This window comes from Nelumbo lutea, chromosome 2 (assembly GCF_056320005.1).
Source record: "Nelumbo lutea isolate HS-2025 chromosome 2, American lotus-T2T, whole genome shotgun sequence".
NCBI classification, from domain to species: domain Eukaryota; kingdom Viridiplantae; phylum Streptophyta; class Magnoliopsida; order Proteales; family Nelumbonaceae; genus Nelumbo; species Nelumbo lutea.
Window position 1 is genome coordinate 40252602 of NC_142685.1, and position 13259 is coordinate 40265860.

Below are 13259 nucleotides of genomic sequence, written 5' to 3' on the forward strand. Positions count from 1 at the left end.
CTTCTTCTTCTCTTTGTGCTAGATCCCAGATCTGAATTCGTGTCTCAGACTGAATCTCAGATCTGAATCATCTTTATCTGAGTTCTCTCTGCAACTTTATATTGCAAACTGCTGGCCAGGTCGAACGAGTCGATGGTTCAACCAACCGGGTCAGCGGTTTTTTGACAAAATCAACGAGTTTTGACCCAATAACGAGTTAGGGGTAAAACGGAACCGATTGTTCAAACAGTTTCCAGGCCGAACGGTCCGACCATCCAGGTCAACGATCATTCAAAAACATTGATATTCTTTGACCAAATTTGCATTTACATCGGCATATAAACTTTTTGCACTTGTACCAAATGCAACCTAAAAGTCATTATGCCGAGTCTTTATTTAAGTTGGGAAATCGAATTAGAAAGGTTGGTGCATATTGATATAAATCCCAATACAAGTACTTTTTGCTCTCAATGGAGATTATTCACTTTTTTGAAAGTGGAGGTAACTGTGTACAATAAAAATTGCTTGACCTCAAATATTTAAGACCGTCGATATACATGTAGGACTTGGAAACACGTTCAGGTGTGTCTGTGTGTGTGAATGAGAGAGAGAGAGAGATTCTACTCAATATTTGACTAAACACTTCTCCGCATAAACCCAAAACCAATCACCTCTTCAAACAACTCAAGTTCTCTGTTACAATAATGATGCCAGCTGAATTACAAAAGCTTTCAACCCCTAAAAGAAGAAAAGAAGACACAGAACTATACAACAAATTAAGAAGGAAAAACACCATCTCATCTTAAAAATTATCACCATAATCATCATTGCCACCGTTGTACCAACAATCTAAATTTTGGAAGGGCACTAAAAAGGAAAACACCACTTCCCAATCCCTCTGATTACACTGGAATGACATCAATCTTTGATGTGTCTTCACATCTCAAAACAATGCCATCAAGGCTTGCTGGTAGGATACATTTGACCCACTGGCATCCTGTTGAAAAGGGTTCAGGGGGAGGAACGATCATGAGCACATTATCATTCCTTTGAACAACTCCCATCACACTGACAGTGCTGCCTTCCTTGATGTACCTACCCAAACATAGAACGAACAACTTAACTACTTACCAAACGCCAGCTTGGGGATTCAGAATAAATCAACTGTTTCTTTTTTTTCTTGAACCATTTTCCATAAAGAAATGGATCCACATTTTGTCCAAGATAAATAATGTACTTGATTAAACCAACAGATGCAAGAGTTGGAACTTTTACCCTTCTTTCATGCGCATTACACGATCATCACTTGACAGATTCCTCTCTCTTAACCACCTGATAAATTCTGGAGATAAGTCTCTATTTGACTGGTTGATTTCAACAACAACAGACTCATCAACATATGGTGTCACTCTGGCACCATAGCCAGTCTTGACCAATGCTCTCAAACCAGACTGGAAATCAGAAATATAGAAGTCGACCACGTGCCTCTGCCAAAATAAACAGAATGTGTCAATGAAGGCACAGATTAACATCAACATACGGTGTCACTCATGCTAGGTCATGTTTCTCAACAAGAAGAAAAGTTGCTTCCAATAAATAATGCCCTCCATGTCAACTGTAACAGTGTAACCCTTAAAGAGGGGAAGGGCATATAGCAGATACAGTTCCCAGCTAAAGCCAGTTTCCATAGATATCACTTGGATTACAGCATAGACTATGTGCAGACATGGAATTCACAAGTAAAAACTTGTGTGTTTAACATGGACAGACAGAATAGATTCTAATTGTCAAGTGTTTATTTAAGAATTTCTTTTTTTTTTACTATTTCTGTTCATTTAGCAAAAGTTAAAGACCAAAGAAAGTAAAACAATTGAACTAAGGAACTTCAATGTGATCCTATTTGAATGCCTCATAGTAGGGGTGACCATTCTTGGCCCAGCTCAGCAAGCTCATAAATTTATGAGCCTGGGCCAAGGTCTTTGTGTGCAAGCCCGGCCTGGCCCAGGCCTACATTAAGCCCAGAAAATTCTGGTGGGGCTTGGGCCTAACACTTCAAGCCCAGCCTGGGCCCGTCCCAGTCCACAATATAATATAATATATATTATTAATTCTTAAATGTATAATATTTTTATATTATGCATTATATAATAAATTATATACTTAATATTATATATTTTATATGTTATTTGTATGCAAATATATTTTATTTTATATTAAACATTTACTTAAGGTTCAAAGTATCAATACAGGGCGATACACTGGTAGGGCGTATCGGACTGTATCAGTACTTTTTTTTTTTCTTTTTTCTTTTTCAAATCTGGCTCAGAGGGGCCGGTTTAAGGCTGGTCTACCCCCTGAACCACTTGCCGACCCGAAACACCCCCTGTAGGGGCATATCGGGAAGGCACCAATACGATACATACCGGCCGATACAGGCCAATACATATCAATACTTTGAACCTTTCATTTACTATTTATATAAAATATAAATTTTTTAACACAAATATTCATGAATTGACACGTGTCAGCACACGAGTCAACTCAAGTACGAGATTTGTCCTAGGCATGACCTTTCCTTCATTCCCATTCTTGAGCAATGTGGGACTTGGGACAAAACTCAATGGCAACACTCACTATTGAATGTTGTCTCATGTCCCACATTGCTCAAGAATGGGAATGAAAGCCGCCCTGCCTCCATCTAAAAAAGAATAAGCCAAGATAAACCAAGCTTACGAATTAAATGAGGCCCATTGCCTTTATTTTTGTGCAATAGGCCCAAAAACTAGCCAAGAGTAGCCTAGTTTGGGCTTGTGCAATGGTTTTTTTCATGTATTATATATTATTTTAATTTAAAATTTTCTAAATAATTAATTTTTTCATTAATCCCAGAAAGCCTATAAGGCCAGCCCGGACCAGGGTTTATAATTTAGGCCTGCGGTGCAGGCTGGGCCAGGCCTGGGCCTAGGCTGAAGCCTTTTTTTTCATGAGTGCTAAACCTGGCCCATGATCAGCCCTACTTCATAGGCCATCACCCCCATGACGTGGCAATAGAATGAACAATCCATGGGTGGCATTTGCATATAGAAAGGTGCAAAGGACTTCGATTTCCAAATTGATGAAACACAAACAGTATGTCCATTTTTACACTTCCATTCAAAAGTAGCAGAACAGGAACAGATTTTTAAGTGTGTAGGGCATTATGAAGCAATTTGCCACAAGTACTTACTATAGAATGAGAAAGATTGACAAAAAGAAATAATTCAGACATGGAAGCAAATTTATCATGGAAATTATCAAAAAAGAGTAAATTTATCATGGAAAACTGGACAAAGGAATTGGAGAGGAGCAGGGATAGTTTATTATAATAATTGTAACCTTATCCTTAAAAGTAAAATTAATTCCAACAACCAAAAATTATTAACTCATAAAAAAAGAATAAATTAGCAGCAATGAAAAGAACTCACCTCAAGAGATCGGAGCCCCCATGTAAAATGGCGATGTGTAGTATTGGCAGCCTTTGAATCCCATCCCCGGTACTCATATAGACTTGTGGATGTATAAACACATCTGGGAACCTTTTGGAAAGATGACTCAAGGGGTACATTTCCACAGGTAACCACCTGCATGAATCACAACCCATAATAGCTTGAACAATGTAATATGCCATTGAATGTTTGTGGGTATTGGGTAATTGCAAAAAGATAGAAAGGAATATCAACAAGTGTAAACTTGGTAACTATTTTGAGAATTTTCAACATCAGGTCCAAGCATCACACTGTAAACCTTTCAAAATTAGGAAATAGTCAACCCAGGCCTGCCCACACCGCACCATTGCTAGAAACTCAACCTACCAACCACTAAACAATTTACGAAGAAAAAAAAAACATATATTTACTACCACAGAGACAAAACTTGATATGCCATCAATTATACTTCTACAGGTCCAATGCCTATTGATCTTAAAAACAGGTCTTAGTCTAAATAGATATTTGCACCTTTACCCAATACTGATCTTATTCACACCACCTTCATCCTGGGCAACGGGAAAAATAGAGATGTGCATCCAGAGTCTTCTGTGATAGAAGAATGCTACTTACGCTAAAAGGAAAATTTTACAATACAGTTACAAGGCCAGCAATGTTGTCTGAAGAAAAGTGTTTCCTCCACCCCTATTTCTTCTCCTCCCTTGTCCTGTTATCTTCTTCCAGAGGTTTTGATTTCTAAAACTCTCAATCTAGCCTCATCATACTTCATGTTTCTGTTTCCGATTGTCATCGGTAGCTCTGCCTTTCCAATGTTCACTTCCACCCTACCTTTGAACACTTTATTCCTCCACCTACAGCCTCCACTAACATTGTTAGGCTCCTGTGCCACTGCCAAAAAAGAGTTTTGGCTCGGATCTAAAACATCCAACCCATGACTGAGGTCAAACTCTTGCGATTTCACCTCAGCAAACTCCAATGGTCCTCTCATCTTGTTCGACTGTATATTCCTTCCTCTTCTTTCCTTGAAAATTGTTGTCGTCTTCGATTGTGATAATCTTCTTTCCTGCTTCGTATCTCACTGTCAGCCACACCAATTTTCCGACAAACTCTCCGAATCTAATTCTTTTATTTCTGCTTTTCTTCTAAATATTCCCCCCATTACCTACAGCCTTTTTACTTAATTTGGCTTCTTAAAATCCTTATCGATCTTTTTCGAATGGCGAGCCCCACCACTAATTTCTCTCGGCTGACCACCCCTGGCTCCTTATATTCCTTTCCTTCTCCTCCATGTAGACCACATCCGCCCTTGAATCTCAAGTCACCTGACCCTTAAGTGGCTTACGTGCCTCCCCTTTGTTTAGGTTAATTACTCGACCCAGTTCATTTATCTGGTTCCTCGTTGAGGCACTGGTTTGAACATGACCAACCCCTTTTTCTCCTTAGAAAGTGGTCCCCACATGGGATATGGCATGGCCCCAGATTTTAAAGCCTTGACAAATGATTTAATGCTCATTTGCTTATCTCCTCCTCCAAAGGTATTTGAATTATTTTCTATAGAAGGGAAGACCCCCGCTGGGCAGTTAGGAGGCTTTTTGGTTTCCTTCGAGCCTTGGCTCATCTGGCTTTTTAGCTTTCATCTTTTCCCAATCCCCCTTCTTCTCCCACATCCATAATTGCTTTCCTATCACCAAACGGCACAATGGATGTAGGATATTTAAACTTGTGTTTCTTCAACATACACTAGTATTTTTTTCCCAAGTCTGCTACGTCTCTTTGGGCTGTAAGAACTAACCTCTAGCTCCAATCCCCTCCTTTCTCTGCAAACACCAGCTTCTGGTTTTTCATCGAGCAAGCCAACTGAGGCTTTGTATCAACCTTTGATTGCTCCTTCCTTTCTTGACTGGGACTCATTAGGTACTTCCTCCCAAAAAAAAAACCCCATGTTTCCTTCCATTGAGCTTCTTCCTTTAGCAGCATGCCAGCATCAGTTCCTACAATTTCTCTACAAAAGCCAGTCAGCCACTTCTTCCTTTACCCTCTAGAACACACAAAAACTGTCTTCTATTATCACCGAATCGTTCAACTATAGCTACAAACCAACCTTTTCTATTTGTACTTTTGCTTCATACTTCCCCATTACGCCCAATGAGCACTTCCAACCTTGTTTAACAGTGTAGGAAGCTCCATAGACAAATCCTTTGAGCCAACTGATAGCTTCTTCAACTACGAATAAGGAAGCTCTCTTGCCTTCTCCGATCTTAATCATTGTAACTCAATTACATCTTTCCTTGAACAAGAAATTCTTTGCTTCAATCTCCAGATCCCTTTTCCATCTCACCATCAATGGAAAGTGTGTGCTCTCCATTACATTCCTAATCTTCCCAGTGATTTTCTTTTTTTTTTTTGAAATGGTGAGATAATTCAGTAATAAAAAACGAGCCGTCCATTCAAACACGACAGTCAAACCATCGACCCGAAAACCGGTGGCCATAATGATTCCGTAATTTTTTGCTTGTAATTTTTGTTGTCAATGGACCGTCCATTCGAACCAGACGGTCAAACCGTCGTCCCAAAAACCGGATGGTCAAACCTTGTTTCAATGAAGAATCTTATATATATATGAAAGGGAAATACTGCCATTTGGTGAAAGGGGAGACCACCCCTTATATATATATATATATATATATTTCCTTTTTAATTATCTTTAAAAAGATAATTAATGTTCGCTTTATTAACATCCCTCCTGAGTTTTTGACACAAGGATGACCGTTCGCTTTGTTTACTCATTCACATCAACGGCAGAGATGGAGTGGTTACACAAAAAATCGTGTTTGTACAACAATTGAATGGCTATGATGGATCAATCTATCGGACTCAGTAGTGGGGTCTACCTGGGAGGTATCCAAGGGAAGGTCGAAAAAATATCAAAAAAGTACAGACAGGCCCAATGCAGATTTCTGTCATTTGATCAGAACAGCATGGTATCTCTAGACACTTCTATATGCGTGCCACTTGACAATGGTGTACTGTCACTGTAAGCTTAGGAGCTAAGCACATGGACTAGACCTAAACGACCAGAGAAAATATCTGAAATGTCAAGCTGATCATTCTATTTAATTTCGATAACCTGATGCAGAAAGCTACGAGGTCCAAAATTACCAAATCACCCTGAGGTTAGCTGAATGTGAATAACAACGAATCCGAAATGAATGAAAGAGGCAAGGGTAGTCCTGGAATATAGAAACTATGAAAGGTTTCGGGCAGTTCAACATTTTTTCTTTTTTGATATTTATTTTTCTGATTTATTTTAATATAATATACAGTGTGGTTTATTGGGTTCAAGTCTATAAGAAAAGGAAAAAAATATTAAAAGAAAAGGCACCATAGACCACAGTAGGCTGAGACAAGTGGCAGAAAATTCAGTAGTTTTTTCTTTTTTTCTTTTGTAGGGGAAGGGGGTTTTAGAAGTTGCAGAGATTTCTCCGATCTGGAGGGAAGTGGAAGGACAGTAGCTGTCTGGGCAGCGAGCCTACCTCAGTTCTGGATACAAGAAGGAGCCCAAGCCCTCCTACATCTACCTCAACCCTGTCTTCTTCCTTGGGCGGAGGCGGCAGCTCAACTGACACAGCCAGCGTGGCGGTGGTTTCCGATAATCCTCCACAGAAATGGCCACTGGGCCGCAGCGCCATAGATTCCATTTGCTGAACAGAGAGCTTACCCATTCCATAATATATATATATATATATATATATATATATATATATATATATAATGAGGGTAAAATGACTTGTGGATGGATGACTGGGAAATGTAGAAAGGATAGGATCCAAGGAGGAACTTATTAGAATGAACCTAGGAGTATAAAATGAGGGTAAGTAGACTAGGATGTTGGGGCACGTGTAGAGAACATTACATCACCAATAAGAAGTAATCTGTTACAAGTTGAAGGGGCTAGAAGATCCAAGGGGAGACCAGAAAGGTCATGGGATGGAGTAGTGAGAAATGATTCAAGGGCCCATAATTTAAGAATGGATATGGCATTGAATAGAATGGAATGGTGAATAGGATTCCTGCAACCAACCCCATATAGTTGGGAAAAGGCTTAAATGATGATGAAGATGATACTAACAACTTAAATATATATATAGAAAAGCAATTTTACCCCATTTTCAATCCATATATACCATATATGAAATTAATATAGCAAAGTCTTATTATAACAAGGGTTTTAAGACAAAAGCCCCTTGAGAAAAATTAAAACAAAAAGAAAAAAAGAAAAAACAAAGTAGAGAACTAGGTACAAATTGAATTGATTCAAACAGCATGAATCCTATGCATCATAAAATTCACAAACCAAACTATAAGATTCAAATAATAATTGTAATATTTTTCAAAAGAGGATTTACATGTAAGATATGAATTGGTACCCTTGGGATTCACAATTTGAGTCTTGAATTTTATCATAAATCATAAGACTTTGACAACTATAATTTGCTAGAAAGCAGGATAACCCACTAAGTAAGAGAAACAATCTCATTTTCCATGGGCAAAGATTACAAAAGGGAACCTTCAATTCTTAACCTTCCTCACTTCTGGTATTTAACATAAACTTTAATAGACTAATGATAATTATTCTTTTCCTATTCTTTTTTATTTTAAATTTTCTAATTTAAATCTCTATTAAATAGCCATTAATATTATTTAACAACATTATTAGAACTATATGGCAGTGCATCAGATTGCCCAAGGTTGTCTAAAAAATCAGTAGTGATTGTGTCAGTATCTAATGTACATAGACCTCTTCCATCACTCCTTCAGTTTCTCCTTTAACTTCCTCTCCTAGGGGAAAGGCTGAAATGAGTGGAAAAAATCAGAGTTATAAGTCCTTCCTTTTCTCCATGGTATCTTGAAAGTAAAAGCAATTTTCTGAATCCCATGTTTTTTCCTATCCATAAGTACAAATATTTTTTAAAACATTAAATAAACAATCAAGAATAATTCTTGATTGGGCAGAAAAAATGTGTCAGCATTCCTCAAGAAGATACATACCCCAGAGACTTTGACATATTGCCCATCCTTTGCAGTTCTGAGCTCTGCATCTGGATAGTGGGCAATGAGACCCAGGATAGCTCTTCTTCCACAACAAGTGTTCCATGTGAAAAGTGCAGCAACAGCACCAAAGAGAACCACAACAACAATGAGAAGAATGGCATTGTGGACAGCACCAAGAATAAAACCACCCGAAATGAAACCCATCACAAACAACAAAATCATGGACCACAATATTGGCTTTGGGAAACTCCCCTTAAAGGAGTAGTCATCCTCCTGGCTAAGATTAGTCACAGCCTGGTTGTGAGCAATTGAAGTGCTATGTAGCTTGACTGATCCCATAGAGTCCAAAGGACCAGATACCTTCCGAGGGCCTCCAGATGAATTTAGTGGGCCTGAAGAAATAGGGCCAGATGTAATGAGACCAGTTGCAGGGAGTACTGGTGGAAGAGGACCAGAGTTCTGGCGTACAACTGGAGTCATTCCTCCAGATTGAGGACCCGAAGATTTCTTAACAGGCTCCCCGTGTTTATTAAGTGGTCCAGAGTTGGATTTCTGCCTATTTGATCCTCCTGTTACCAAGGAAGCTGAGCCTGGGATCCCACCAGAAGTTACAGGACCTGATGTAGAATAGCTTGCACGAGCTGCAGCATTTGGCATGATTGGTCCTGAGTGTGATGCTGCACCTCCGAATGATCCCGTCCTTGAAGGAGCATTAGTTAGAGGTCCTGACTTCCTTGACTTGGAGCCTTCTACATGAATATCAAACATCTTTCCCAGTTCTCCTGACTTTTTGATATCACCACCAGTGTAGGGCATGGCAGCTGAGCTCATTGTCAGAGGCCTTTCCTTTGGTTGCTCAGGACGGCCTGATACATAGAGGCCATTACTGAGCTGATGGGATGGGAATCTGGAACCCATCTTTACTTTGTGATACCAAAGGAACTGGCAAAAATAGTCACAAGTTCAATGCAATTCCAACTGATACAGTTATAACCAATGTACAGGACAGTACCAGCATGATCACTGTAAGGTATCCATCTTTAACATCATCAGCATGGTAGTGATGACATCCCAATGTCATATGTCCTTATGTAATATTCAGAATTTATCTGAAAATAAGAAATACATTCCTGTCAAAAACATGTTCTTTTTGGTAGAAAAATTAAAATGATGGCAACTCAAACTAAAAACAGCAATAAAATTAAAAACCAGTGGCTGCAGCATGAACTAAAAAGAGATGGAAAGAGGAAAACTGTGTCATCAGCTCCTACCAGAACTGAAATATCGTCCAGTAAACTCTTGACCTCAGTAACCATTTTTTCAACTTCAAATTAATGTATGCTTGTCCTCGGATTCCAAAACCAAGGACAAAGACATGGGGGCAACAGCAGCAATTAGGCTTCTCCACAAGACCGAGTGACCACTGCTCTTTCATTCAAAGACATTGAAAACCAGCTTTGGGAAAAAACTTGGATTACGGGAGCTTCCTATAAAATAGGATATCATACCTTGGTCAAACTGTCCCAGCATCATGTGAACCATAATAATAGCTTGGGAATAGATAGCCTATCTCCTAATCTTACTGCTGACACTGGTTTACATTTCACATTTAAGCAGTGTTTCATTGACTCTCCTAAATGGATGAAGTACCCATGTGTACATGCATTGTAATCTGACATTCCATGGGTTCTTAAATGCACTTCTATCTAACATATCTTTGCTTATTCAACATAAATAAATAATGAACGCCATTTTTCTATAAAATGTTATTAAGTAACAAAGATAATATTTTAAACCTTTTCTTTGGCTTTATAATGTTAAAATTACACATTTTGGGTGCAGACTCCCATGCCTATGTCCATAAAACATTGAATTTATGTGTAAAAGATTCTTAATTCCAGATCAAAATACACAAGAAAATTTGAAGATCGAATGGGAACCTGTATTCCAAATTTTCAGTGAGACATCTAAAAATCCCAACATAAGTCAAAATCAAGGGACTGAACAAACAAAACAAATATTCATTTAAAAGGTAATAACTATGCAAAATTAATAACACTTTTGTTACATGAAATAAAACACAGAAGCCACAACCATCTGAAATATGACGTCAGTCCAACCTTAATGTGAAACACTTCCAAACATCTAGGATCTGAAAAGCATACCACCATTCCATTTTCTATATTAAAAACTAAAATGGGGGAGTAATCTCCAAGATCAACGGCCTCAGACAGTTAAACCTCAGTGTGTCCCCAGACGGAATTAAAAATCCAGAATACAAACCTAAAATCGTGAAACCAATTGCATCCCGAATCCCATTTCTAGTAAAGCCACTTAACATAGCAGAATATAAACTTTTTTTGAGAAAAACTAAGATTCACATAACTCAAGGTCAAACGCTGCCAATATCAGCTGTCTTATTTGTAAACCAAAACATCATAATGAGATAGATCATAGGCAATGTAACTGCAAATAACCGCAGAAGTCCACCAGTTCCAAATCTGGAATTCTAAACAAAGAACCCAAACCCCAAATCACGAGACACATTACATACCCAACTTTCCATGTCCCTAATCCATATTCAACTTTCCATTTCCGAAAGAGAAAACCAAAATGTGAAAGATCAGAAACCCTAGAAACCATTAAATTCAGTGAAACCTAATCAACGGCAATATCTAGAATCAGAAACTCAGACTTCAAACTCACGAGATTCACTCCTCAGCCAAACAACCGAAACGGCACTACCACAGACGCCATATTTTAGGTGTGGTTTACACAAATGTACCATTCCCTACATCCAGAATCCAAACCAAAACCTAAATAGCAAGCAGGAGCAAAATGTACGTACGTTTCCACTTTGATAAAAGTGAATGGAATGAGAAAGATCAGAAACCCTAAATCAGGATTTAGAGCGGTAGCAGACAAGTGGAAGAAAGAGATAACGAACCAGAGAGCAAATTATTGGAGAAGAAAAAACAATAAAAATGGGAGCGATTCACACACCTGCACGGAACAATGAAGTCCAAATCAGAAGATATTGAGACACACAGTCAATCAAAGTTTATAATACATAGTCTACAATGAATTACCATTGCCATCTAGAGAGATTTAATTTGGTTGTTTCTTGTAAAAAAAATCTCCAAGCAGAGAGAGAATAAACAGATAATATATTTCAAACAAAAAAAAAAAAAAAACAAGTATAAACTATAAACACACCTTCCACCTTCCCTTTCTCTGCAGTTTTCTAGTCTTTCTCCCACATGAATGAATCAAATACCCCTCATTTTGCTACAAAATGTCGAAACTGCCACTGCCTGTGCCATTTTCGAATTTTGTGGAAGCTGGTTCACTCCTTGCAGCATCTTCGCTTCACAGCGAGAGCATTGACTGTGGTTAGTTTGTCTGCCGTTACCCATGGAAGGGTGAAAACCTTACACGCAAGAAGCCAACCAACAATGCCCTGGTTTTAGTTTTTCCCTCTCCTCAAGTTTGGCAAGAAGTACCTCTTTTACATTTTTTACACAATTGCAAGTGGACCTTATATTAAAATCTCCTAACAGATCCCTTATACTCCTATCAAGAAGTATAAAAATGTTTAAAATACTATGCGGTTAGTATCAAGGCTAGTGGTGGCAATTGAGTGGGTTGAGTTGAGTTTTGGTTTGTGTTGAGATTAAACCCAATCCACCTAACCCGCCAATTTATTAATGCCTAGTTATATAAAATTAAATGGGTTAAACTCAACTGAAACTCATCTTGATCCAACCTAATCTACCCAATTCATTAATGTTATATTTATGTACTTAAAATTAAAAGTTAACTCCCTTTTAATAAATAAATTGGCCATAACTTGATAGTAATAGTAGCTATTATTAATACAAGTGGTGAATGTTTAAATCTCATTACATCATATTATTTTTAAAAGGATGATAAAATGCAATTAATCACTTGAAGCCATTTAACTATTTTCAAGTTTTGAGTTGGACGAACCACTTAGGTTCAAATCGGTCAGACCAACTTGAATTATTTAACTAGGTTTGTCTTCGAGCTAATCACATCAATAGTGGTTGAACCATTTGGATACGGATTTGTCTAAACAAACCAATCTGGTTCAATCAAATGGCAACCTGTCTCTGACCGGTCCCTATTGGGTTGCATACTTGCATATAGGTTTGTGACCGAGCTGACAGATCTCAAGCTGGACAGGACGATACAAATTCAGCTCAAGTTGGTTCGGGTTGTGCAAGCTCGCACAAAAAATGACTAGCCTAAACCATGTCAAAGTGAACAAACCACGTTGATTCAAGTCGTAGGGGGCCATACTAGTATGCATTTGGGTCAAGTCAGTCCGCCCATAACCAAACCGATTTCAAGTCGGCTGGTTTGGCCTAGACTGACCAATCCAAATGGATCGGACCAAGGTGATCGATTTGTTCATATTGGAACCGGAAGTCAATTATTAATAGAAAATGAATGCATTAATTATAAATTATTTCACTTAAATGAAGAAAATTGAAAAAAAAAATGGTTAATGAATTCATACTTGTATTTTTAGTTGTTAACCCAATGATTATCCATAACCCATCCTTATCAACCCATTTAAATTAACCCAATGGATGATTAACCCATTTTCAACCCACCAAATAAATGGATAGATTGGGTGTTTAGATACTAGGTGGGTTGGGTGGGTTCATCTAGTTGGGTGAGAAATTGCCACCCCTAACCAAGGTTGGTTTCTACATA

The 13259-nt window shown here is 38.2% G+C and overlaps 1 protein-coding gene across 8 annotated transcripts; it reads right to left on the bottom strand.

Annotated features, from left to right (window-relative positions):
* Positions 1-609: 609 nt before the first annotated feature.
* On the bottom strand, positions 610-11853 carry LOC148870043 (protein SHOU4-like). 8 transcript variants are annotated; one of them, XM_088968133.1, is made up of 8 exons: positions 11606-11737; positions 11464-11519; positions 9788-10003; positions 9529-9625; positions 8514-9458; positions 3444-3599; positions 1255-1466; positions 610-1074 (listed from the first exon to the last, which is right to left on the bottom strand). In XM_088968133.1, the coding sequence occupies exons 4-8, from the start codon at positions 9595-9597 to the stop codon at positions 882-884; spliced, it is 1575 nt and encodes a 524-aa protein (XP_088824259.1). In that variant the 5' UTR covers positions 9598-9625; positions 9788-10003; positions 11464-11519; positions 11606-11737; the 3' UTR covers positions 610-881. The 8 variants fall into 8 exon arrangements, with proteins under 8 accessions (XP_088824259.1, XP_088824260.1, XP_088824258.1 ...); XM_088968134.1 differs by lacking the exon at positions 9788-10003 and having other exon boundaries at positions 11733-11835; XM_088968132.1 differs by lacking the exon at positions 9788-10003.
* Between the last annotated feature and the right edge of the window lie 1406 nt (positions 11854-13259).